General features: G+C 40.2%; 2 protein-coding genes and 1 long non-coding RNA gene across 4 annotated transcripts in view; 2 read left to right on the forward strand and 1 right to left on the reverse strand.

The window, feature by feature from the left end:
• Positions 1-2,325, forward strand: part of fa2h (fatty acid 2-hydroxylase) — a 33,528-nt gene extending 31,203 nt beyond the window's left edge. For both annotated transcript variants that reach the window (XM_008411678.2, XM_008411680.2), the window contains exon 7: positions 154-2,325. In XM_008411678.2, coding sequence (XP_008409900.1) covers positions 154-221 — 68 coding nt within the window. In that variant the 3' untranslated portion in view covers positions 222-2,325. The remainder of the gene's footprint in view (positions 1-153) is intronic.
• LOC108166368 (uncharacterized) lies at positions 1,902-5,348 on the reverse strand. Its single transcript, XR_001776704.1, has 2 exons — positions 5,262-5,348; positions 1,902-3,565 (listed from the first exon to the last, which is right to left on the reverse strand). It is a non-coding gene; the product is annotated as an uncharacterized LOC108166368 (long non-coding RNA).
• ano10b (anoctamin 10b) lies at positions 3,864-12,190 on the forward strand. Its single transcript, XM_008411681.1, has 16 exons — positions 3,864-3,988; positions 4,072-4,143; positions 5,256-5,524; positions 5,754-5,927; positions 7,144-7,281; positions 7,609-7,725; positions 7,845-7,961; positions 8,483-8,821; positions 8,901-9,083; positions 9,230-9,285; positions 9,377-9,451; positions 9,845-10,009; positions 10,092-10,283; positions 10,368-10,505; positions 10,583-10,699; positions 10,783-12,190. The coding sequence occupies exons 3-16, from the start codon at positions 5,263-5,265 to the stop codon at positions 10,804-10,806; spliced, it is 2,097 nt and encodes a 698-aa protein (XP_008409903.1). The 5' UTR covers positions 3,864-3,988; positions 4,072-4,143; positions 5,256-5,262; the 3' UTR covers positions 10,807-12,190.
• Positions 12,191-13,178: the final 988 nt, after the last annotated feature.

The following is a 13,178-nucleotide window of genomic DNA, read 5'->3' on the forward strand; positions in this document are numbered from 1 at the left end:
GACAAGGAGTCAAGCTGACGGCCCGTTTAAATAATTATTATGTTGCTTTTGGTTTTGATAGTAACCGCTTCACTCATAAACATTTCTATGGTTCTTTAAACTACGATCACTCTGTTTTCTGATCTCTCTCTCTTGTGACGCTTCTCTTTGCAGGTTTTGGAATCACCACCACGTTCTGGGATCATCCCTTCAACACAGTCATTCCTGACGAGAAATTCTAATGTACGAATGGCTCTCCTCAAGGGCCACTGGACTTATCAGCCTCCCTAATTAGTGACCCGTCCACCTGTTATAACCCCCCACCCCCCTAACCCCTCCGGCATCCATAATGCTGCAGCAGCCGATGCATCGATACTCACTGTAACGCATTGTTTTCTACAGATCAGCCATACGAATGTGTGAGAACCAGTCTGATCTCTATTCTCACTGTGATTGTTTTTGCACTTTTGTGCCAATATTAATCAAGCAAACGTTAAACAGATTGCCAGTCAGGAGCACGGGGGTAAAGCTTTAATAGATTACATGGAAATAATTTTTAAGAAACATTCGAACAGGTAAAAGCAGAGGGAAAAGAAAGTGATGGACGGTGGGTGGATGTGGCAAAAGTGTTTGAGCATCAATGATTAATCTTACCAGTTAAACCAACTTGGGTTAATTCAGCATCCTTCCAGTTTGAAGGTTTGCATCTCCCTGCAACAAAACCAAACTCGCTGAAACACCTGTGAACAGAAAATATTTGTTTTCAGATGTCCTGATCAACTCCACAGTCGGGCTTTAATTTATTAATTAGCAGGATTGAGGTTTTACTGTAGTTTGCAAGTGTAGCTGCTGATCCAGATCTTTGAAATGAGCACAATTCCACTGTAAAATATCCTGTTTTTCTCCCAGTTTGATTTCACAAAAATGTAAAAAATATATATTTTTAAGATGTTTTGTACAAAAGAGGAGATGCTYTCATTGAACGAGTTTGATGTCTGTACGTTGATGGATGGATTCTGTGTGTGTGGATTTAATGAATGTGTTTAGGTGTCGTAGGGATGGAGCTGAAGGAATGAAGCCAGGTTGGTGGACGTCTTGCTGTGGGGATCTCGGGGTCAAAGGTTACAGGGAATTTTACACTGTTTGTTGGAGGAAAAAAAAAAGTTCCCATATTTAAGCAAGGTGGCCAATGAAGACCATGCACCATAATAATGGTTTTGTTTTTCCCCAACAAAATTTTAGTATGAGCTGCACAGTTGCAGCTGCTGCCATCTAGAGGCAACCAGTAGAAGTGTTTGCTAACGACTCTTCTGATCATAACGAGTTACATTTCTGGAATTAACCATCACAACAACTTAGGCATAGAAATAGATGTCTACAGTTTTCAGAATAAAAGATATCTGACTAAAATTCATGTTAGGTTAGTTAAATATCATTAACAGGAATCATTATTACAAATAAATCACATCCTGTATTGCACTGTTAGGTTTAAATCTATTTTTTGGGACCAGAATCTGTCTGGTTGCTTCGAAGACCTCAATATCACAGTGATGCATTCAGATTGAACTTTTCAGCCTTCATTGAGGCACAAGAGCCTTACAGTTTTGTGCCCGTGTTTTAGCATCTTTGATTCCACTTCAGTGTGAAGCTCCTTGTTTGTTTGACCCCCTCGGATCCCTGCAGAGGGTGACGATTGAGCAATCTGACTCGACAGCAGGACGTCCTGGCGGCGGCTGGCCGAGCTTCAGCCGACTCCCTTGGCACAGTAGAGAAAGGAGAGCAGACAACTTAAGAGCAGAACAAACATAACTCAAATAATTTACAAGCATAGCACATGCAAAGGTCTCTTACAAAACTGTCGTATGCAAAGTTTCAGCCTTTACAAGCTTGATTGTATAAAAAGAGCATCTATTTTAGATAACCCAAAGTTATCACAGTTGCATTTGTTTTCTCAATAAAAATGTGAAGCAATAAGTCTTATTGAGGGCGAACAGGGATGAGTTGTAACTGATCTGTCACCAAAAATGTGTCATTTTGCCTTTTTTCTTTCTTTATAGATGGTAAAAATGTCAAGATTTCACTCAAGAGTTGATTTAATCACTGAACTCTGAACAGTGGGGGTTTTTTTTATTCCAAAGAACCAAAATRTACAAATATGTGTTTTTGATGTCTATTAATTTTAAAGACGTACTAATCTTATGTGAAAAACTAAAACTCGTGATTTTCACTCGTCTTTTTTGTGCTAAAAGAAATGCAGCAGGAATTTCCAATAATCTGTTTACTTTGAGTTTTAAATTTCTATGCAAAGGTAGACATGTTTGTAAATAAACGTCTGTATATTTCTGACACTGGTCTTTCCTGTGATTCATTTAAAGAACAGATCATATCTCAAACAGGTGTAGCTCAAATATTTGAAGAATGGAAGCTCTTGGTGCCACACCCTAAACTGCTAATTAACACCTGCAGTAATCAGTCATTTGAAAAGCCTGATATTTCTGCTTAAAATATATATTTTTTTGTATTTCATTATCTATAAGCCATAATCTCACTAAGACTTTGGCCATTGGCCATCTCCAGTGGTCTTTGGGTGGAAGGTGGGCTACATCCTGGATGATCACCTCGCTCCAATGAAAAAGCGTGCAGCTGTCATCACTTTGCATCAAAATGACCTCAACAACTTCAAGGTGACATTCAGCTGCAGTGAAGAAATCTTCAGGATATCAAAGAGTGTCCAGCAAGAACCGTGATTAAGTTCATCAGCAGGAGGCCAATAAACTGCATCTCCACCAGTGCAGAGTTTGCTCAGCCTCGGCAGCAAGTGGGTGTGAGAGCACAGTTGAGGTCAAAAACTTTGGACAAGAAATGCAGCAAAGAAGCCAACTCTATAGGAAGTACAAAGATGAACTGCAGAAAACTGGTCCAAATGTAAGAACACAGGCGTCCTGGACTTGTGGTCAGGAAAATCCAGACTTTAACTCAAACGAGAACTTGTGGTCATTAACCGAAAAGATTGATCACATCCAAACAGAGGTAAGACAAGAATGGACAACCAATCAGACAGGATTTGATCTAGAAGTTAATAGCATTGACATTTGAATGGCAGGCAGGATGGAACAACCTGTGATTAAAATTTTGCAATTTTTACTTTTTTAATTATTAATTTTAATTTAAAAGAAAAAGGTGCAGTGAGAATTAAGAGAATGCCAATTTGTCAAACTGCAGGAAGTCATCAGATTTCTTTGGGTCAAAATATGAGGGAGCCAAAACGAGCTCACTTGTAGCATTCAGGTGTCCATGTATGTATTACAACTACAAGTTTATTAACGTATCTGTCACGTTCTTCCTCGTTTAAAATGACAGCAAGTATTATCACCATTCTCCTTAGTTAAAGCTGGTATTTTCATTGCTTCATACGGTCACACTCATCTCTAACACCACAGTGGTTCACTTAACTTGGTGTGTTGCTCCAAAGTCTCAGGAGCCATTAAAGCTTTGCTTGGTGCTCCTGGTACATCTGATGTTGTCATGGGGTGGGAAGGGGGTGCACCAACCTCCTCCAGGTTAGAGACTGAACTGGACAAACCTCCTAAACACACAAAATATGTTACAGGAACAAATACAACTTTTTTGATTTTCTTTTTAAACGGTATAAAACGGGGGGCTGCCTGCCACCAGAGGTTGTGTACCAACCGTGCTTCGTTTCATAAACATCTTAAAGATGTTTTGAGGTTTTTTAAAAGTTTTTTATTTGTTTTTAATAATTTCAAAAAATAATATACTCATTGCAAATGTTATTTCAGCGAGCGTCAGCTGTGGGGCAGTAGGACCCTGGGCTACTACTGCAGCTGTAAAACCGGCAGCTGGCAGGAGGGAGGAGTCTGAAACAAAACCAAACAACCGTCCACGCCCTGCAGAGCCAGAGAAGTTCCTCCGCATTCCTGTCCAACAAACCCGCACACATCAACACCACACTGAGTGAAAGCTGGGAGGAAGCACCGTCTGGAGCTGGGTAAGAGTCTGCAGACGGACTTCCTTCTGGTTTCTACTCAGGCGGTGCTGCTTTCATGCTGCCTTCTGGTTATGTGCATTCAGACAGGAGTTTGCGGAGGGCCTGACGAAGGAGTGGAGAGCAGAACCACCCCAACATCATCAGCGCCCTACCAGGTATAGTATTTCCTGACTCATCCTCTTCCTCGCCCCGAAACGCCTTTCTGAGTGTCGACAGAATCCGTTCAGGAGCACTTCAGAGACAGCAGGAAGTGTTTAACCACTTTCAGTTCACTCTGTGTGTCTTAAAGTTACGGCGCAGTCACAACACGAGTTTTATCTGGATCCGGTGTTTCACTGAAAGACACGCAGCTTCCTGACGAATTCAATCCCGATCCGTATCTCGTGTCTGCAGCCACCACTGAAATACCAACAAATGTAAAGTTGGCTCAGGGTCACATGTAAATCTATATGGCTCCCCATGTCGCTATGAAAGAGCAGATGATGCAAATGAAAATTAGGACTGTTATATGACTACATAACAATATGTAATTGCTGCAGCCTAAATTCTATCAGAGGCTGGTAAAACCTTTAATCAATGTGGAGGACGACACTGGTTTAAAAACAGCTATTAATGGCTGCAGACTGGTAATAACACAGTTATAACAACTTGAGATTTTGCTGTTCAAGTAAAATTGTTTTCTGTTGTTTTTAAACCAGAAAACGATACAAATGTATTGTGGCCTTAGGTCTTTCCTTTTATTCATCTAACATGTCAACATAACAAGCTGCACTGTGTTTCTGTTATGTCAGCTACCATATATTAGGATTTGTATTGGTTTTACTGACATGCAAACCCAAATGAATAATTTAAATTCCTCGACCTTAAAAGAAATTATGGCATCAGCGTACATAAATAGAAACTGCTGAAGTTTCCTCTTCTTCACCTGGATTGGTTAAGCGTAGAACAGGGTGGCTTTTTCCTTTTTTACAACAATTATATATAATTTTAATTTCCCCCCAGTCAAGAAAAGCTAAGTGGAAAAAGTACTATTCAGTTKTAATCTGTGTGACTTCAAATTTTTATTAGTTCTTGTGAAGATAATCAGCGACATGAAAGAAATGCTGGTAAAAATTCTAATTTATTTGTTGAACGCGTCTGAATTTKCTAGCACTTCTGAAAATCTGAAGACCAAAMAGACTGTGGAGATGCAGTTGCACAGATGTCTTGTTGGAGAATAATAATGACAGGGGTATAAATGTTCACTTTGGTTGTGGTTTGCTTCCAGTCTCACCATGAGTAAGGCAGCTGATGATGGCGGTGTGCCTGGTGGTCCAGGTGAACCCGCCCAGCAGTTGGGTGGGGAGGCTGCGGGCGGGAAGCTGCCGAGCAAACTGAGCGCCTCCTCCTTTACGCCACGCTGGACCAAAGTCAGCTGCCCCTGCTGTGCCTCGGAGCGGGTCGAGCCTCTGGTTCTGGTGAAGCTCGGAAAGAAGGCCGTCCCCGAGACGAAACGCTGGCTCATCAAACTGATCGGCGCTCCTCAGAACGATGGAGGTAAGGTCTCAGTTTCCAGCGGCTTCCTGGAGCAAAACAAAAAAAAAAACATACAGTAGATTAAATGTTTATGAGGATCTCAGTGTTGCAGCAAATCAATCGAACAGATGAATCGTTCCAGGAACAGGCTGGATTTAGTCTGCATCAAATTTCTCACAGGATACAGCAAACAAGTCAAACAAACTAAGTTGCTAATGCCGGGTTCTAACTTTTGAAACGCTCGCTTCAGGTGCCGGGTTATTGGCTCACCCAGGCGAGGACGCCACAGGTAACATCATCGTGTTGTCTGCGCCGCGCTGTACGTTACTGCGAGCCACAGAGGAGCTGGGTCTGTGCAAGATCTACCACACBGGTGAAATGGAGGCCTTCGCTTACAAHGACAGAGACAACTTCAGAGATTCAGGTAGATAAATCAGACATGTATCYTGATGGAACATGTGGAGTGTCTTATATTTAAGGGTTAGGACTGAAATAAGTAATGGTGTTCATTAAGCAAAGAAGATGCATCATACTTTTATAGAAATCTTTAAAAGATGTGGGGGGTTTTTCCTCCAAGGGACCAGTGTGTAGGACAACACAAAGGTACCCCTCATGTTTTCAGTATGGGGGGGGTCACTTTTAATTGATTTGTTGCATAGGTCGTCAATCGTTGCCAGAAGACAATGATTATATTTAGAGTTTATTATTACATACTTAATTGAAAGAATTACATTCAGATAATGATCTGGTCCTCAACATCGCGTTTGCTTTATGCTACTCTTTGAGCAAAGTTAACGGTAACCCTCTACACCAAGCTACACCAGCTATCAGTTCTCTGGGAATTATATTGTTTTGGTACCAAACCTTTCTTTGAATCTGAAAAACTGTTATTTTGTTTTCTTTAGYATTTTTAGCAGACTAAGTAATTAGGACAAATTGTGTCTTTGTGACCCATTTAAAACAGAATTTGAGGAGTTTTGCCTCCTGAAAAATACTTAAACARATTCCTGGAATCCGATGTTTAACATAGTGAGTCATCGTTTAAGGAAGCAGCAGCCGTAACGCTGCTGCCAAGTAATTATCTCTGTGCATGTGCAGACATCATCAGGCCGCAACCTTGTGACAACTAGTCCACATTTGGAGATGGCAGCAGTAACTGCATCTGGGTTTTGTATTTTATCTTACCCCCAATGAAGTTTTTTGTCTCACCTGAGGTAATAAACCTGGCAGTAAACATTAAAACCATTAGTAGCAGCTCTGCTTCAGACATAGAGAACCAGCGTATTCATATGATGGCTCTACATAAGTTTGACGTTTCCAAACTCAACTTTCCAGAATTCCCTTTGCTGAATGACCATTTCAAAACATAAAAAAAACCCTGAAGTTTACCATGAATTTACGGCAAATATATCTACAGTAGAAATGGGTTTAATGTGAAGTCTGGGAAAATAACTGGAAAGAAGAACAAAGAAGAGAACATGGGAACAAAAAGGAAACATAGAAAGAAATAAGAAACAAYGTSRGTAGAATACAAAGCAGGGTTTCCCCCATGTGTATTATAAGCCTGGCRSGCCACCAGACTTTACATGTGCTGTCGGTAATGTTACACAATTTTMAGTATTGTGTAACATGTGTAACAGACAACATGGAGGTGTTTCTAACGTCGGCTGAGCGACAGTACATCATAAAGTACGAGCTGGACGGTCTGCGGGCCCAGAAGGACCTGAGGATACCCGGCCTGCCCGACAGCTGCACACTGCAGAAGAGAGACAACATCTGTGAGTAGCCTCATTGTGTTTCATATCAACACAGAGAAAGAAGACACTCACATGCTACTGAATCATTTCCCATTTCCTCCAACACAAAAGACAATCTACCAGTGTTTGCTTGGATTTAAGTCTCCTGAGATGAATAATGCTGGTTCTACAGCCTGTTGGCGCTCCAGAATTTAACACTCCAACCCTGCTTGTGTAAAATCGCTTTCTTTTGTGCCTCATCACCATCTCACTATCCTCAGATGCCATGCACCACCCTCAGATACTACCTTCCCTCCACTGACCTTCCTATAAATGACCACAGATCATTTGGACTATGTGCTTCTGCAGGGCAGAAGCTAGGACAAGCTGGCGTCGTCGTAGACACGTTTCCTCTCCACAACCCAGACAAGCTAAAGGACCTTAGTGAATCTTGGTACTCTGGGAATCAGCTGTCTCAGCCACTGGGTATGTCAATACAAGTTTACACTTAAAACAATCTTCTGCCTTCCAAAGGAGTGCATGACTAGATTAGCTGACAAAAATATAACACTAATGCAGTACACGCCTTCTGTCCATTTTCCCAGACAAAGTTAACGAGTATTTTGGTAGTTCTGTGGCCTTCTACTTCAGCTTCCTCGATTTCTACACCTGGTCTCTCCTTCCACCGGCAATACTGGGCCTGTTCATCGCATATTTCTCAAGTAGGTTTGGACGAATTGTACTGATGATTTTATGGCTTCATTTAGTGAAATCCATTTCACTGAATGGATTTCATGTAGCTAAGTTTTCTTAGCTACATCAAGTAGCTAAGAGAACTTAGCTACTTGATGTAATTAAATAAGGTGATGAATGTAAACGATCAAAATTGTGCTTATTTTATAATATAGTGAGACATTTTTTCTTCCAAATTTCTAAATCAAAAATCCATACTTCTCCAGACCCAAATTTTGATATTTTTTTAAAGTCCTTGTCAGGCTTTAAATATGTAACCTGCAAACAGCAGCACAAATAATCAATAGATAGATGGACAGATAGATGTCAAACAATTATTGATCAAGACCCTTAAGATTACAAGAATATCTGGTGCCTTGTGGCCTGAAATAAGATATCCACAGTTAAACATTTTCATCAGGACCTTGATGTTTGTCTTGTTTGGATCTAGTAGAATCAAACACAGGATATTGATTTACATAATCTAAAAATATGTTCCTGCCCGTTACAGGAGAGGTTCAGAGGGAGATGCTGCAGTCAGTCTCTGGGTCTCAGGAGGGGGAAGTCCAGGATGAACCAGAGCCTCTCATCAGCGGCCACATGCTTCAGGCCGTGTTCAGCATGCTCTGGTCCACGGTTGTCATAGAGCTGTGGAAACGCCGCAGTTCCACACTGTCGTACAAGTGGGGCACACTGAACCTCGCAGAACGCTTCGCAGAGCCACGGCCGGGTTTCCACGGCGACCTCGGGGTCAACCCTGTGACCGGTCGTGTGGAGCCACTGTTCCCCGAATGGAAGAGGGACCTGCGTATGGCGCTGGTGTCTGTCCCGGTGGTGGGGCTGTTCCTAGGTACGTTTCCAAACAACAACCAAAGTGTGAGTCAAAGTGCTTCAGGTGTCTGATACACACGTTGCATTTTATCCTGCAGGACTGGTGGTTCTGGGAATGATGTGTTTCTACTGGGCAGAGGCCCGGGTGAAGTGGCTGCACAAAGACTGGGACTCCATGATATCTCAGACTTTTCTCTACGTGCCCTCAGTGCTCCATATTGTTTACACAAATATGCTTGCCACAGTTTACAGGAAAGTTGCAGATTCTCTGACGGAATATGGTGAGATACATGAAGAAAACATATCGGGGAGAGGAAATTTATTATGCAGTAAAAATATCTGTCATCTTAGGAAGGAGTCATGTGTTAGAGATGGTCTATTATAATTTCTTTTGTCTAAGAAACTCAAACTGTAATTCTTTCCTTAGAGAATCACAGAGAGGCGTCTGCCTACGACAACCATCTGACAGGCAAAATCTTAGTGGTTAGCTCTCTCTCTCTTTTGCTTTCTGGATATTTGTCCAAACAGCTCCAAACAGTCGACACTAATATGACTCTTTCCTTTTGCCTTTCAGTTCACCTTCTTCAATAACTTTGCAGTGCTCTTCCATATTGCCTTCTTCAAGCAGGATGTGCCGCTGCTTCGAAAGGTAACAAAGATCTTCAGCCCAGCACTAGAGGGGCTGTGTCCAAGAAAATATGTCCTATTGCGACTTACAGAAACTTATATTCCTATTTTTGTTTATCGGATGGGGGACATTAATCTACTTTGCTTTAGCATCTTTGCAATCTAACTTTTTTTTTTTTCCTTTGGGAGTAAAGAAGTTTATTTTTTTTTTACATTTAATCTAACCTAAAACTATATATAATTAAGAGATTTTTCTTTGTTTATTTCATGGGATTATTAATTTATTGCTCCCTAACTTTCTACAAAGATTTTTACTTTTTGTAAGTTGCAGGATTTTGCTTACAAACGAGCTAAATCATGATTGACCACAAGATATACAATCAGATTTTCACACGCTGTTTCCATCCGTTTAAAGCGTTTAGCTTCTTTGCTGATCATCACTCAGCTGGTGAACCAGGTAACAGAGGTGGTCATACCTTTCCTTGTGGACCGATTCATTAGCGCCCCCCACAGGAAAGAGAAGGAAGACGACCCAAAAGAGGACAAATTTCGGAACCAAGGCACCCTGCCTACTTTTCCGGTGAGTGCTCCGAATCGCAATAAACATCTCACAACCAGGCTTTGATTAAAAGCAACATACCAATCTGCTTTTTCAACCACAGGGGCTGTTTGCAGAATACATCGAGCTGCTGGTGCAGTTTGGGTATTTGAGTCTTTTCTCATGTGTGTTTCCTTTGACTGCTGTCCTGCTGCTCCTCAACAACCTAACAGAAATCAGATCGGACGCTTACAAAATTTGCAAACTCTTCCGCAAACCCTTTTATCCTCCTGTGGCCAGTATGGGTGTGTGGAAGGTCAGTTTCAGTAAAAAAAAAAAGCATATTAAAATCCAACAAACAAATTTGTAGACCTCTGCTTATATCAGTCTTCCGTTTTAGGTTGCCTTTGAGGTCTTGAGTTTTGTGTCAGTGGTGTCCAACTGCTGGCTACTGCTGCTGTCTCCGCGTCTGCAGAAGATGAGTCAGGAGGCTGGGATCAGCGGCACCAACCTTCTGATGGGGGCTGTTATGGTGGAGGTAAGAGCGAAGGTGAGATCCCAAATAATCCCTTCGTTGATGTCCGCTGGTGTAATTTCATCTCTGTGAATTTGCAGCATGTCCTGATGTTAGTAAAGGTGATCATGGCTGCCCTGATACCAGATGAGCCTGACTGGATCCAGAAAAAGAGGGAGCATATTGAGTACACGTCCATGCAAGCCCTCAGACAGCAGGTTAGCTACGTTTAATTGACTTTACCACATACTTGGCTTTTTTTCCCCTCAGCTTTCTGAAATATTTTGCTTATATTTTCCAGAGGCTGAATGTTCAAGAGTCCTAATTTTGTTTCAAGATTGAAGTAGTGCTCAATGCCTGGAGGTAAAACCAAAGAGGACAACAGAGCTCAAGAGTAGCCTATATCGACCCACAGCTGTGACTTTGCTCCAAGTGTTCTTGTTGACTTTACTAATTCACATAGTGCTTTTGCTATTTAAACACAACATTTTATGCATACTGCAAGTGCAATTAACAAAAGCATCTAAGAGTGTTTTTATCCTTTAAAATTCAGCAAATGGATTGCCATGACTGCATTTACTGCATAGGAGTCTTGTGAGAGACTTTACTAAGGATACAAGGATTATACAGTTAATGTTTGAAAAACGGACACAGTTTTTGAAGTTACTCGTGCCAAAAAACAGGCAGAATATTTGCCTCATTGCTGCCACCTGGTGACAAAAGGCAGTCAGTGTCCAGGATTAATTAGCAAGAGGATAATATCATTAAAAGGAAAGAGTGAGCTGACTTTAAAGTTGCTTTTAGCAATATCTGATGTACATCATCCTTACCCAGGTATAATAATAATAATAATAATAATTAATAATAATAATAATAATGTTACCAGGGATTCCTCTAATTATGCTGTAATAACTCTTGGTGCATCTCAATGCAATACATGCTCCAAAACATTATGACCACAAAACATTCCATCTCTCGTAAACGTAACAATAACAAGATCCCACCATATGAAATTGTAACTTTGCCCTCCTAAATACTGTTCATACCTCTTCTCACACACTAAACCACTTAATTTGAATGTCTAAAAACCACTTATAGGTTAAGGGATTATTTTGATTCTCATCGGACAAGAAGAGTTGCATTATTGTGCCTAGATTCAACCTTTGAATTGCACATCCAAGAATCTGACTTTGAAATAATCTCTTAAGGGGGTTTTAAGTAGTACCTCTCCACACTTTTAGGAGGTATTTTTTTCCTGGAAACTTAGCTGCTAGCTGTTTGTCTATTTAAGCACCAGTACAATAACTTGAATAAAACGACAGATACATGTGTTAAATAAATGAAAGCATTTTAAAATAGTTATCCACATTTTTAATCAATTTATTGAAATAGATTTTTAAAAAATCTTTAACTCAATTTTATCCATCGAAAGTATTCGCCAGCAAGTTAAGCAATGCCAAAGGGAAAATGATCGGTATGCTCTGCAACTAAGTTTCTCTGCAGGTTACCAATCAGATCTTAAGATGCTTAAATTATTTCATGATTGACTGTACCACAGAAAACAAAAACATTTTAAACAAATCCTACATTTTCTATGTGATTTTTAAAATTAACTTTGAAAATTAACTATATTGAGTTTGCATTTGTTAAGTCGCTGCTAAATAGTTATTCATATCTACTGAATTGAGAYCATTGGTAATAACAATTGATAGTTTTTATTCAATTATTTAGACCTTGCTATTAAGTTTAAGGGTTTAGACATTGTAAGACAACATGGAGATTTCCAAGAAGCCTCTCAAAAGAAAGGCAAAAATACTTCAACAGYACAGTTTTAAAACTGGAACACAAATTAATTTTTACAAAATAAATAAGTTAGCAATGTGGGATAGGATGAAATTTGTATTGAAATTTACTTTATTCCCATTAGCTGTTTTTAAGTCTTATTGTTGGAAAAAAGTACTACTATCTTGAATTCATATGTAGTGGGAAAAGGTTTACTTTGCCATCTGCTGCAAAACTGAAATGCCAATAGCTTTTTCTCCAAATTTGCTTGGTATTCAACTGCTTGGGATAATACACTTGAAGATCGATTAATAAAAGGTATAACATGCTTTAAAAACTCTAAAACTGGGCAGGTACACAAGCTTCTGAAAAAAATGTTGAGTACCTTAAAATAAATCACGCACACCACTTAAGCCATAAACACACATCTCACAGAACAAAACCCATACTGCTAATATATGACAGGGTTTACTTACAGAGTATTGTCCGTGGGTTTTATGGTCGCTTCCAAGGAGTGAATATTCTTCCTTCTCAAAGTCGAAACACGAAGTTACAAATTTGTCAAATTTCCTGCGCCATATTGGCTTATATTAGCTAACAGCTAGCTTATCCCGGCGGCAACCTAACAGCTAGCTGTTTTTTAGCTGCACTTTATATCTGATTGATTATACTGATTATAATTGAATATACTGAAATATAATCAATTAAAAGTTTCATTTGTTACATTTTCACGTACTCTGTCGTGAAAATGACAGAGTATCGTTTTCCATCGTTTACTTGACGTAAACGATAGAATCAAGTATCGGATGCCACGACACTGAAGTTAACATAAGTTTGTTGCACCGTTGTCATGGACTACAGAAAAACTACGGAAGAGGATTGGGCTCTGAAAACAGGGCCAAATTCAGGCACACT

This window comes from Poecilia reticulata, linkage group LG6, assembly GCF_000633615.1.
Source record: "Poecilia reticulata strain Guanapo linkage group LG6, Guppy_female_1.0+MT, whole genome shotgun sequence".
Classification (NCBI taxonomy): Eukaryota; Metazoa; Chordata; class Actinopteri; order Cyprinodontiformes; family Poeciliidae; genus Poecilia; species Poecilia reticulata.